Raw genomic sequence first — 14,083 nt, 5'->3', positions numbered from 1 at the left:
TCTTTTAATTGAGTCCTTATAGTTTAGTGGTCGAAGAAAAAGTTTAGTATCCAACAAGTGGGTAGTAGAAACTGTGGAAAACTTTTAAGAAAATTAATTTTCATTACGTTCGTTAAATTGCAAGATCACCTGTTAATTATTCTGAAATTCTATTGTTACCCAAAGTTATTAGTTTTAAAGAAACTAGTATTGATCAATTTGCAACATCTACAATATCAAAAATCCTGAAGAGAAAGAACAATTATGAAGGATAGGGATAGTTATTTCAAAAAATACAAAAAATGTAAACTCCCGTCAGACTGGGCTAATTACAAACGACTTAAAAACCAAATTAATTATGATATGTAACATAAATAAAAAGCATACTTTACTAAATAAATTAGGCAAAACTTTTAAAAAATAAAAAATCACCCAAACCAACAACAATTTTATAAATTCGGCTTAATACAATTTTACAAAAACAATTTAGCCAGAGCAAGCCACTAGGAATGGACGATATTTTAACATTGAATCTATGTTTACCATTTCTGTTACCATGGATATCCCACACAATAAACTACTTATTAAAAACTCTACGTTTCCATCTAATTGGAAGAAATAATATAAAATAGGTAGCGGTATACCTAAAAATAATAATACGGCAAATTTTAATCAGAGAGAAAATATTAGAAAAATCTATGAAAATTCAGTTTTCAAAAGCAGCGCTATCAAAAGTAACGGACGATATTTTTAAAACTATCGAACACAGAAATATATTAATTTTGATAATTATATTTGACTACTCATTTTTGTCACCGAATGCTAGAGATGTCTGCAACAAGAAACAGTCAGTGTTTTATAAAGATAAAAGTTCAGCTCTTTCGGTCCAGGGATAAATTTTAGGCCTTTTACACAAATTAAAAGAAAAAAAAAAGTTCAGATTTTCAATGTTTTTAATACTTAATGGCAGCTGTTTCGGCAACACCGTGCCTTTATCAAATACAAAATATGATCATATTCCGACACTTATATACAATAACAAGTATTAGTAGATTTTTAATAACAGCTATAGGATTGCAAATTTAAATTTAACAACGGAACGGTCCAATGGGTCATTAAGTAATAAATTCGAATATCTCATTTTGTTAATCTCCATAGCTTCCGAATTTAGTTCTTTGCTTTTTGAATGATAATGTAAAATATCAAAATTATCGTCAATGTGTGAATTTAAATGAATCGCATAGTTCATTTTACTCGATTTATATCAGCCTTTTTTCATCTCCTGTAATCACTACTTTTATGCAGATGACACACAATCTTACATATCTTTTTACCCCTCAGACTCAGAACAAGGTTAGGTTAATAACGACTTGCAAAACTTATTTTCCGAAAATCACTGGCTCCAAATAAAGTAAATCGTTAATCCATATAAACATAGCATACAAATTAATAATCAATCAATGTGTTCAGTAGTCAGCAAGTCAGTTCTTACAAGACTATCGATGTTCCACGCTTAGAAACCGAAGATGCAAAACGAATATAAAAGTTACAAAATTCTTGTCTTAGGCTATTGACTCAATATGTGCAATAGAAGATACCTGCACTCTGCTTACTTTTTTCATGATACAGTTCATTTAAAAACTTTAGAATATCTCCATAGAAATATTCGCTACAGAGCAGATGTTCATAATATTAACCACTGACTAGTGTCGAAAGATTATTGAAACGAAATTTTAGTTTCTTTGTTTGTACGAGGGTCATTTGAAAAGTTTCACACCTCAACCTGAAGATGGCGGCTTTAGTAACTAAAATATAGCGATAGTTACTTACCATAGTTTCAACCATTTAGAGTGAGTCGTGAAAATGGAAAAAAATAAGTATGGAGCTGTTACAAAATATATGTTTTTGAAAGACAATACGCTTACGCAAAGTAAAGTTGAGTTTGACTCTGTGTATGGGAACTCTGGACCACCATTTACCAGAGTGAAATTGCGCCTTTGAATTTAAACGTTAAGAGCTTAAGAGATGATGAACGTTCGTAACATCCAAAAACTGTAACTAGTGTTAATAGTGTAATAGTGTTAAAAGACAATCAAATTAAAGTGATAGAGATAACAGAGGTTATGAAAATGTCACATTTTAAATCAAGATGAGATGAGAAAAACGATTATACGCTCGAATCAAAAATACAGTCGAAACAGTGAACTGCAAAAACTGTTTTTTCGACTGGGAAATTGGTGGCGACTGTTTTTTGGTTTTGCTGTGGAGTTATCTTAATCGATTGCCTTCGAAAAGCAAAATCCATACAGGAACTCTACTCGTCAATACTTGACAAGCTGAGGACAGAAATTGCAGAAAGTCCATGGCGACGGCGAGAATCCACGAATCACGGATTGAACTGCTTGACCATCCGCCTTACTCACCAGATCTAGCTCCAATCGAATGAAGAGGCAATCACTTTCGTGAACCATTATTTTGCGGAGAAAAGTGCTGAGTGTATAGAGTTACAATGAGGCTATGCAAAAAAATTCTTTGTAATTTGGTGATTTATTAGTAAAGACCTTATTTTTTATTTATTTACGAAAAAACTCGAAACAAAAAATTTCAGGAAGATATGCTGACACAGGAGCTTAAATAAATAAATCAACCAAAACGAACAATAACAGTACTTCGCCTTTCGCCATATCATGGGTAATTAAATCCCATAGGATTGTTATGTAAAACGGATTATAGTCAAACATAGCACCACTTCTGAAGGAACCTACCATCAAATTTTCTCCAAAAATGAAGTTTCATTGGTGTTCCATTTAAAGTAAGGATGTTAGCGGCCGTACATTAAAAATGTTTTGGAAATGGAAATATCACCTTACCAAGAGAAGGGCCATGATATTCCGCTACAGGATATAAAGGGCGTGGTAAACTCACTAGGCGCTCTCCAGTTAACGTTTTGGATCGATAAATTTTTGAACAAAAAAAACGAGATTGCGTAAAACTGACTCACGCGTTTTATCTGAAAGAGATCACTTCACGGCTTATCGTATTTTTTTACACACGATCGCGTTTCCACATAAATATCACACTTGGGCGATATACCTGCCAGATTCGATCTTCCTCTTGTGCGGGAAACGAAACCAAAATGAAAGCTCTTTTTGGAACGTTGGTGATAGTGCTCGTTGCTTTCGTAGCCCAAAGTAAGGATATACCGTTAAGCTAGTTTTTTTAGTCGCGGAAACTCAGAGAATGAGAGTTGGAAGATGTCAAAATCTTATTTTTGCGCATTACGCTCAGCTTACTTAAGTTAGGGACGGTGAGCCACGTAAGTTTAAATCGGTCTCTACTATTAGCGTGTATACATAATCGAAACTTCCAAAGTAAGGTAAATACACCGTGCCTCAATGATTTTGGGTAACTTTTTTATTATTATTTGGAAAAAACTTATTCTATACGAGATATACGAAATTAATTGTGTAAAAAATATTGTATATCGTCACTTGAAATTTTCACTATTTCTGTTACAGCCCAACAGGCGTCGTTCGCTGCTAAGAAAAGCAGTCACTTTAGGCGGTAATTTTTTGACCAAAAATGAAACTACAGTTAATTTTGTATTAAAATTTTCTTCGAAAAAACCTTAAAGTAAAGAAAAATGTTCTTTCACATTTTAGTTATAATTGTCCATTTTTTTCAGTAGTATAGGAGGTTTGTCAAAAAATATGGATTAATGAGAATAAAAAAGTTCCAAAAACGACTACCAAATAAGTTGTTAACAAATTATTTGTGCAAAAGATATTGAATATCGTTACTTAAAATGTTCAGGACATCTTTAATGATTTAAGAAGCTCCTTTTGCTGGGTTATGAAGCTTATTCAATATGTTCTGCTATTCTTAATCATTAATTAAAAAAGTTTAGACCGTTTTTTGCCATAACTCAGAACACAACTCGTTTTGTAGACATTTTCAAGGCGTACAACTTCTGTATGAACTTTTTTTCGAAAAAGCCTACAAGTTAGGAAAAGGTTGTTTCACGCGTTAATTGTGGTTATCTTTTTTTTTTTCAGTTGAATACTGGGTTTATAACGATATATTAATTCTATTCAAGAGTTAAAAAAGCTTCTTGCTTGTTTTACATTGTTCCTGTTTTGAAAAATATATTTCTGATATTACTAGAATACCAATTAAAAAAAAGTTGTTAACAAATTAATTGTGCAAGGAATATTAAATATTGTTACTTGAAATTTTCCGGACTTCTGTTATAGCCCGAGAGACTTCTTTCCCTGAGGTATCAAGGTTATTCAGGAGGTTCTGCTATTGTTTATTATCAGTTAGTTTAGTCAAAAAAGCGTTTTTTTGCATATATTAACTATTAACAAACAAATGCCTATTTGATGGCAACGTGTGAATTACAAGTGACCCAAATACTAATTCGTCTGGATCATAAATTGCGCATACCAATTTAGTAAAGTCTCATAATTCCAACGTTTTATTTCTTTTAATTATTGAGCTACAGCAACACCGCTTTTTCACAAAAAAGTTCGGCTTACTTAAAATCTCCAACACTGTCTGTATATTTCTATGTAATAACGATAATTGTTAATTTGATTTTATCATTTATCGTGACAAGATAAGTAAGTAAATTTGCGCGTATTTAGGAATAAAGAAAAATTTATAATTTGATAATTTCATTGAGCAAATATGTTTGAATAAAATCTGACGCACTCAAATTCTTACTGTTAAGTGTAAATATTAAGGTAAGGCATATCCAAAAAGTATCGTAACTTCTTAAGCTGAGCTACAGTGAGTCACAAGAGTCGTCTACATACACTCCCAAACTATTCATCATTTTAAAATTCAATTTTGCTTTTGCAAAAGTTTACTTAATAAAGATACAAAATTCAAGCTTCAAAAATACATTAAAATTTTCTTAAATTAAAAAAATTAATGTTTTATTGGCCCGCCATCTAAATCTATAACCTCTGGAGTCTTCTACTAAACTAACTAAATTTTCAGTTATGTTTGGTTATGTCGTATGTTCATAACCTTCGCTAGCTCTTCCCAAAGATGTCCAAAATCTGGAGGATAGGGAGGTGAATGCAGTTGTTTTGATAAGATATACAAGATCGATACCTTGTCGAAAAATTAATTGTGTTCCTAAACCTAATTGTCGAATTCAAACTGCAGATTTTCTTGCAAAATGTTCAAGTACCATAACCTGCCCGTCTCCATACTTAACTGTGGGTGCTAAGTTTTCGGGTTGCATTTTGTTGGTTTACTTGCCCCCATATTTTTCCATTGCTATCGGGTCTATATTGTACTTACTTTCACCTATAATTAACACATTTTTCCAAAAACTGACATGCACTAACAGGTTTACCTGTGATATTTTTAAGTTAAGTTGCAAGTTTGTAAGCACCAACTTTTTTTTTTAAACATATCTGATATCTCTTTGATTTAACGTTTTGGTTTTGATTTGTACCATTACGCTAGAAAAACAGACGATTTAGTTATGGCGCCATAATATTTTATTTCTTTTCATAATTTCGATATTAAATTACGATATTCCTTTTCTAAGAAGCATTTTGAAGCCCTTTTAATGTAGTCCTCATTCGCGTCTTCGATGAAATTGAACTGAAATGCGTTGTTGATAAAATTTTGCAAACAAAAGCAAAATCAAACTAACCAAAACATGTTTCTGTAAATTCGATTATGTATTTAAATTACAATTATTTTATTAAGTTTCATAGAAATAATTTTTTTTAGGTTACGCAAATTCATGCAGAACGTGTAGAGGATCGCTGTGTTCCGAAGAAAATGTGCCGCTATTGGAATGCAACAGACATCTACTGTCAATGCCATTCCAGAACTCATACTTTAAACAGGACGAAGACGCCTCCTACGGATGTCTGGATTTGGAATACATTGAAGGTGTGTAGTTTTGTAGGGAAAAATCACAAAAGCACAACTAACGCAGTTTTCATGTAATAATATTTAGAAATCTTTTGAATTCCTTCTGCGATGGTTGTTGATGAATCGCACTTGCTGACGTTTTGCTAATCATCCTCGTGGCTTCTTTAGAGCTCAACCAAATCTAGACAATCGACGCAGGACGAGTCCAGAAGATTTGTAAATAGTAACACCAGTCATATCCTTAAAAAATTATTTATTTTTCTAAGCGTTAAAATGAAAGTAAAGTTATGTTGTGATTTTAAAATTATTGGTTTTTTGCTAGGTTACCGCATATTTATTGATCTCTCTATTCCTAATAAACACAGTGTTTTTACTCAGTGTAGACTTTAAAATGGTGCCTGTTTATCAACACAATTCTAAATTGGCATGTTAGAAATGTACATTATTACTGTAAAAATAATATGTGCCAGGAGGCATACAAATATGTATATTTATACAGGGCGCATCATAAAAGTATGGAGTCACAAAATATGATTTTCTTTCATTTTATTTATACACTCTTTGCGTTATAAAATGTTTTATTATATAATAAATATGAATATAACGAAAAAAATTGGCAACATTTCAGTTTTAATATTTTCTCAGTGATTTAAGAAGTGCCAATAACAACTAGTGTCGTATATGTGCTGAGCCATAAAATATTTGCCATAACTGCCCACAACTTTTTAAAATTTATCAGTGTCGAGCGTCTGGAATTTCACCTGTCCATTTTGGCAGACATGGATGGTACGCCACTGGTTTCTCTTAAAATAAAAATTATTCTTACAATCTCCAATCAGTTCTGAAGAAACTTCTTTTTTTTTAATTCAAATTGAAAAAAATCAAGAAATTCAATTTCTTTAAAAATGATTGTAGAGTGTCAGATTAATTTTTATTTTAAGAGAAATCAATGGCGTAGCACCAATATCTGCCAAAATAGGTGTATTTAAAAAAGATTGTGGTATGTGTGCCAAATTTGATTGAAATATCTAAAGTGATACTACCGCTATTAAAATCACTCTGTACCTCAGAACTTAAGATGTTTTGGACAGATGTTCATATGAAGTTTTCTTTTTAAAATCGACTAGAAGTGAGATCAACTTCCTTTTTTATTTTATATGAAACACGCCGTATATTTTTTTGATAGATCTAATGCTTTTGAAGATAATAGTGTTTAATAATTTGAGTATGTCATTTTTCCGAAATCAATTTAAATAAGGAAAAAACAAATTTTAAACCAATAAATTCACGAATTGTATATTTGTTATAGAAAACAGTTAAAGGAAACATACTTTTACTTTGAAAATTGGACTTTGTAGTAGTTTTCATAGTCAAAGTCGAAGTAAATTCAAATCGTGTTGCTCCGATTGGAAGATACGTATTTAAAATACAGTCGTGAAAATTACAGTATATATTGTTTCCTAAGAAAAAAACAAACGAAACAAACACTGAAAAAAATAATAAAATAAAAACAATTTCCAGTTAAACAATTTTAGTAAAATAAACACATACTCTTATGGTCTTATGAATTTCATTTATAAGATCAGCCCAATTTTGGGGTGACATTTTATACACCGTTTCTTTAATATGGCCTCGTTAAAAAAGGTCTAGTGGTGTCAGGTCAGGTGATCACTGCATATCCCTCGGTTTTCAACTAGAAATCTAGACAATATCCTGGAATTTTGATCGGGAATGCCATCTTGTTGACAGTAAACATTGCCTATTCTATCAAGAGCTAATGTTTCAACAAAAGACATAACATTTTCTTGGATTCATTTCAGATACATTTGAGAGTTTAATAGGTCTCGAAAGAAATTGTTCCAATAAAACGATCGCCTAAAACGCCTAGACAATGATTTACTCTAAACTGTTTTGGAGTTGCATGTTGTTTCACCTTCATAAAGAGGTTTGTGTATTTGATATTTAAAGAATTTAAAACCTCTCAAAACTTTTCTTGCGCTTTCGCGACTTATTCCAACAGTACGACTGATTTCGCGTAAAGACACCACAATAAAATTGCGATTTGTGCATCATGTCCATTTAATGTTTTCTCTAATTTATATATTTATTTTAAAACAAGGTACCCTAACATGACGAGCTGACGTCACTGTTTCAAAGGTACCCTAAGAATAATTACATTTTAATTAATTCTAAACAGTAGGTGAACATATTCCTAAACCCAAACAAAAAACAAGGAAGAAGTGGAAATAAATTACATTCAGTTCGACAGAAAAGCTCTTACTGCTTGATTGCTGAAAGTAATGAGTCAAAAAGCAAAAGCATTTTGGTGCAAAAAGTAACTGTTATAATTTCTTTGCAAAAGCTATATCCTCCCAAATTAGTACCACATTTAGGAGCATAAAATAAATCAGGCGTTTTAGTTATTAACAATAATATGCAAAAAAGTCGTAATTATTCCAAGATCCCTGATATGCTGCACTTTTTTAATGCTTTTACTATTAAATTTATAATCAAAAGTGTTTAGCTAGTAAAATTTGTCAACATTTATGAGTCGACTTCTTACGAACTAGTTATAAAATCTATCAAAATACTCCTGAAACTTGCGACAGTTATCGCTCTTCTCTTTACAGGCTCGTACGACTTTTGGTCATCGGCATAAGAAATAAATTTTGCAAAACGAAAACATTTGCCCGAGTCTGCTATAAACAAACCGAACGGCAGAGGTACCAAGTGCGATCCCTGAGATATGCTAGACGTGATATTATCAATAGATTTAGATTTCGTCCCATTTAACTCAACATACTAAAGATAATGTATGATCGAAGAATTTTTTAGACAGCAGTGTGCACCTAAATTTTTAAGCTTTACTGACATTGTAGGATGATATACTGTATAGAATGCCTCGGAAAAATCGGTGTACACGGCATCCATTTAGATTCTATTACCTACCCCTAAAGCGCCTTTCCCCAAGAACGTACCCAAGTTTAAAAAATAAATTCTTTGTTATAACTACCTCAAGCACTCTTACTGTTACTCTTACAGGTACAGTTAAATTGGCAAATAGTCGAGAAGTGCCCTTCTAGTACACTTTTATTGAATTTTATTGAGACTTCGCATAATATTTAAAAATGACGGAGGCAATGTGTCTGGCCCAGGGCCTTTATTGATATCCAATTGGCTTAACTGAATGAAACTAATCTGCTCTTCAGAAATGGAGTTTAAAGTAACAGTGAAAAAAAGCAGAAAACGCATCACAAATATCTGCGTCCGTGTTAGGGTAAACTTGCCTAAATCGTACTTGCGCGTCAATCGTACCACCTAAATTACTAAGAATTTATAAAACATACAGCGGCATCTGTCGGTGATTACTTGAGTTAGTGCTAAGCTAACCAGCTGTGATCCTCCGAAGCAGTGATTCCTGTGCTAGATGTAATTTTACTGATAAAAGTAAGTTCATAAACCTGCTAAAATATTAGCGTTAAAAGGAAAACATCAAGTGGGAGCAGTCACTAGCGGTATCGTAATGTTCTCTTTGCCGGCGCACACAACACACAAACTACAGCCTTTGGATAGATCATTCTTTAAGTCATTAAAAACTAATTTTAACAAAGAATGTGCAGTTTGGATGAGAAATCACCCTGGTGAAACAATCAAACAATCAAACATATCTGAAATTTTGGGAGTGGCATATCCTAGATCGGTTTGTATGGACATCGCTATGAAAGGTTTTGAAACTTGTGGATTGTGGCCTTGCAACAGGCATCGAATACCAGAATACCAGATGAAGAAAATGAAATGACCCAAACTGATATGCAACTTTCGGATCCTGGTCCTTCCACAGCGAATGTTTTTACAAATGCACACGATCAAACTGACGCATCCATCCGCACGGTTCTTGAGAATTTGTCACCAATATATCGACTTCCACCGCAAACATCTAAGAAAAGAAGCAAGGCCGTAGTCCTTACTGCGAGTCCATATAAAAATATGCTGGAAAATAAATTAGATGGACCAACAAAACTAAAGAAACGCTCTTTAATAGAAAAGACTTCTAATACTTGGTATTGCATTTTATGCCGCAAAGATGAAGAAAAATCAATGATTCAATGCATCAAATGCAACATATGGGTGCACGACAACTGTGCAGGTGTAGGAAAAGCCACATATTCTTACACTTGCCAACATTGCATCAGAAGTACGATTTAGGAATAGTGCGGTACGAGTTAAGACATATGCCTTAAATCGTACTTTTTTCATTATTTTTTAAATATTTTATTTTGAGTAGTAAAACATGGTTTCTTTAAGTATTAACACATGTCTAATGTTTCTTCTATTAATAAAGTTTTAACAACCAAAATTTCATAGTGTTTGATGCATTTTTGAGAAATCTACAACAAGTTGTTCAAAACTGGTACGATTTGGGCAAGTTTACCCTATAAGTGCTGATACGTTATAGACTTTAGCACGTTTGCCGCTTTCCTCTTATTGATCGCAAAACTCCAAAATGACTTTACGTTGGTGTTTTTTTAATAGATCACAGCTGTCGCTGCCCTATATCTCTTCCCCAGTTCAGAAAAAGTGACCTAATCAATGAGATTGTTATAGTTTTTCTACCTTCGGTGTAGTTTATACTTCTGCTTTATAAATTCTTTAGTACTTCATTTGTTACATCATAACTGCCATATCTATATCTAAGTTTTTCAAAATTGGTTTTGTCTTAAAGGATTCTAGTGCGACTGTTTCTCTCACGAAAGGATCCGGAGACCTCGTCACAGTAACATTTTTAAAGTTACTAAACCCCAAATCCAAGAAAGTTGTATTGTTATAAGATACGCCATTGAATTGATCAAAATTAATCAAATAATTAAAAAAGTCAATCGGTAACTCACCGTATATATCCGAGGGTGAACCCAACATATCAATAGATACGGATGATGAGATTTTAATTTCCACCCACAGATCTTCGCAAATTCCATCACAGCTCTAATTAATCAAATTTTTTCTTCACTGATTAGCTACTGCAAATACAAATACAAACGAAACGAATTTAAATTGAAAATTTATTAGCGCTATCAAACAAAAACAAAAAACCTTTGCTGCTTAGATTTCCCCATGCAGGGCGTTTCCTTTGAAATAAAAAACTTGATCTCACTTTCGGTAAAACCGGAAGCGCTATTTAATTGTTTTATGTCAATATGTAGTGACACGTTATTCAATTCTACTTAATAAGTAAACCAACAAATTTATTATTTTTGCAAACATTAACTGTTTTTATTTGCTTGGTTATAGATCAGTCCTCCACGACTTTCCAACAGTGCATTTCGGGAAGGAACCTAGACAGCTTCTGTAAAGAATTGAGCTCCAGCGGTTTGGAAATTATCCGGTGCAATGTTGTTCCAGCTGCAAGTAATAGAAAGAAACGAAATACACTGATTGACGCTGATATTTCTAGCAGCTCAACCGAAACAGCACCAACTACTAACACACCAACTACTAACACCCCAACTACTAACACCCCAACTACTAACACCCCAACTACTAACACCCCAACTACTAACACCCCAACTACTAACACCCCAACTACTAACACCCCAACTACTAACGCGCCAACTACTAACGCACCGACCACACAACCTCCTTCTTCCCCTGAAACTGAAGAACCCGGAACTACCGAAAATCCAAACAATTCCAGCAATATTTACGGCCTGTCGCTAGTTGTGCTAGCTGCAACGCTGTCGATATTCTTTCTGTGATTTGGGCGATTCGATTCTTTCGACAATCTGAATGTAAAATAAAATAACGTGTTTCGTGAGATCTACACTTGGCGTGCTCGGAGAAATGGACCACCTCAAATACGCTAAAGTCCAAAGATCCACTCCAAAATTATAAATAATTTATTGTTATGTAGTATTTAAAGATTAAGCTGTATTACAAAAAGCGAAAAAATGTGGGTTTGATATCGCCATGGGCTTTCAAAAATTAAAGTTTTGCGTACAAAGGATTCTGCTTTCTTTGTTATTTCCGTATATAATAATTTAAAATAAATCGCGGTGACTGTACTTTCAAATGGTTTCGTGTTACAAGGAATTTCAAGTGATTTTTTATTTGTGCATCTGCATATGGAGGATTTCTGTGGCATACGTGAGACAGCAGTGTCGTGTCGTGGTATAGAAAAAGTGCTGGTGTTAAGGGCTCAAGAGCAAAGACTTTGAAAGCTTTCTACGAGGTGAGTCAATGATAGAGTAAGTTCGTTATCTCAAGTCGTAAAAATTGTTGGGATGCACAATATAATATAATTTTAAACTATACAGGGTGACTCACAAAATAATCACCCTACTTTTAAATTTTGTTTCGAAATCCTTTTAAAAGTCTTCACCTTATTTATTGACAACAATGCATACCTAAACCTAATAGTTTTTCCAATATTTTCAATTTACTGCAAAAATACAACTTTTGACTTCTTTTGATCACTCATATTTGATATTAACATTATTCGAAGATGACTGGCGAAGTATATGCAATGGAAATTGAACTAGGTGCTATAGGGTGTTCAAAATAAACAAATATATTTTTTACATACATACTTTTAATACTTTGCGATTTATTTTAACTTTTCTATACTTAGCTTTTGTTTAAATTTACTGACACCACAATAAATGTTAAGAATTTATTTACTCAGTTGTCAGGTAAAATTTTGAAAATGTTTTAGACATAAAGAAGGAAAAGTTAAAATAAAATACATGAAATGCTTAATAAAAGTTATAGGTTTTTGTAAGAACTTTCAGAAAAAATAATATAAACATACATATATATATATATATATATATATATATATATATATATATATATATATATATATATATATATATATATATATATATATATATATATATATATATATATATATATATATATATATTCTCACGTATTGATTCACGGATGGAAAAATGTGATGACACTATATTCCGGGATATCATCCGTTCGCTCTTTGAACTCCGACTGGAATCCTGCAAATCTTGCATCCGACTGGAATCCTGCAGACGTTTCGCCAAAATCTCACTTGGCATCTTCAATGCTCGCGCTCCGAAAACACTCCCAGTGTTCGAAGTGTTTTCGGAGCGCGAGCATTGAAGATGCCAAGTGAGATTTTGGCGAAACGTCTGCAGGATTCCAGTCGGATGCAAGATTTGCAGGATTCCAGTCGGATGCAGGATTCCAGTCGGAGTTCAAAGAGCGAACGGATGATATATATATATATATATATATATATATATATATATATATATATATATATATATATATATATATATATACACTGTCCCATTTAAGAAAATCAAGATTTTTCAATTTAAAATGATCCAAATATATCTTTCAAGTCATCTTAGAATAACAATAATATCACCTTCAAAAATAATGGCGCTATGTATCCTTTTTGCAAGTGTGAATAATAGCATCTTTTAGTAAAATTGAAATAGAATTGAAATATTGGAAAAAATTTAGAAATAGAAAAAACAAAGATATTTTCTTCGTCGTGTTTTTTGAAGTAGCCCTATATACTTTGAAATAATTTTAAATTGTGTATCCTAACAATTTTTCAAACATGTGTATGTACCATTTTCTCATAACTTTAAAAAACAATGAGATAATGAACTTTACCAAATCACAGCGCGCTTACTGCTTTACTGCGTATATTAGTATGTAATAATAAAAAATTTAGATAAAAAGGTTTCAAAAATACTTGTCTTACTCGACTTTTAAGAAGCATTCATGAGTTACTCTGTACTAAACTAAATCGCTATGGAATCATCGGTCGATCGCTATCTCATATTTACATAATAGGCAGCAGTTTGGTAGAACCGATAGCGTAGACTCACCCTGTACAAGCGGTATCATTATAGTTGTTTCGGAAACAGTTGTACCTCACAGGGCAAATGCACTAACTTACAAAATTGCTAAAAGGAAACTACAGGCATAATGCAAAGGACGCAACTCGAAACAGTATTACTAACTTTAAAAAATATGAAAACCGTCTCCTTGGAGTTCAGTAAGACCAATAAATATTGTTTCAAAATCAAGAAAATTCCGATTAGTTCCGGAACTATCCGGAAAACCAAAAATCAGTAATTTCTTTTGAATTCTTTCTCGGCTTCAGTTAAAAAAAGAACACAAATGACAAGTTTTCATTGCAACTTTCTCTCCCCTT

General features: G+C 32.6%; 1 protein-coding gene across 1 annotated transcript; it reads left to right on the top strand.

Moving 5' to 3' along the window:
* Positions 1 to 3,055: 3,055 nt before the first annotated feature.
* Positions 3,056 to 11,900, top strand: LOC132699064 (uncharacterized). The gene is made up of 3 exons (XM_060665526.1): positions 3,056 to 3,170; positions 5,734 to 5,898; positions 11,170 to 11,900. The coding sequence occupies exons 1-3, from the start codon at positions 3,116 to 3,118 to the stop codon at positions 11,631 to 11,633; spliced, it is 684 nt and encodes a 227-aa protein (XP_060521509.1). The 5' UTR covers positions 3,056 to 3,115; the 3' UTR covers positions 11,634 to 11,900.
* The last annotated feature ends 2,183 nt before the right edge of the window (positions 11,901 to 14,083 follow it).

The sequence above is a fragment of the Cylas formicarius genome, unplaced genomic scaffold, assembly GCF_029955315.1.
Source record: "Cylas formicarius isolate icCylForm1 unplaced genomic scaffold, icCylForm1.1 PGA_scaffold_3__17_contigs__length_32017465, whole genome shotgun sequence".
NCBI classification, from domain to species: domain Eukaryota; kingdom Metazoa; phylum Arthropoda; class Insecta; order Coleoptera; family Brentidae; genus Cylas; species Cylas formicarius.
This window is presented reverse-complemented; position numbering and strand designations above follow the sequence as displayed.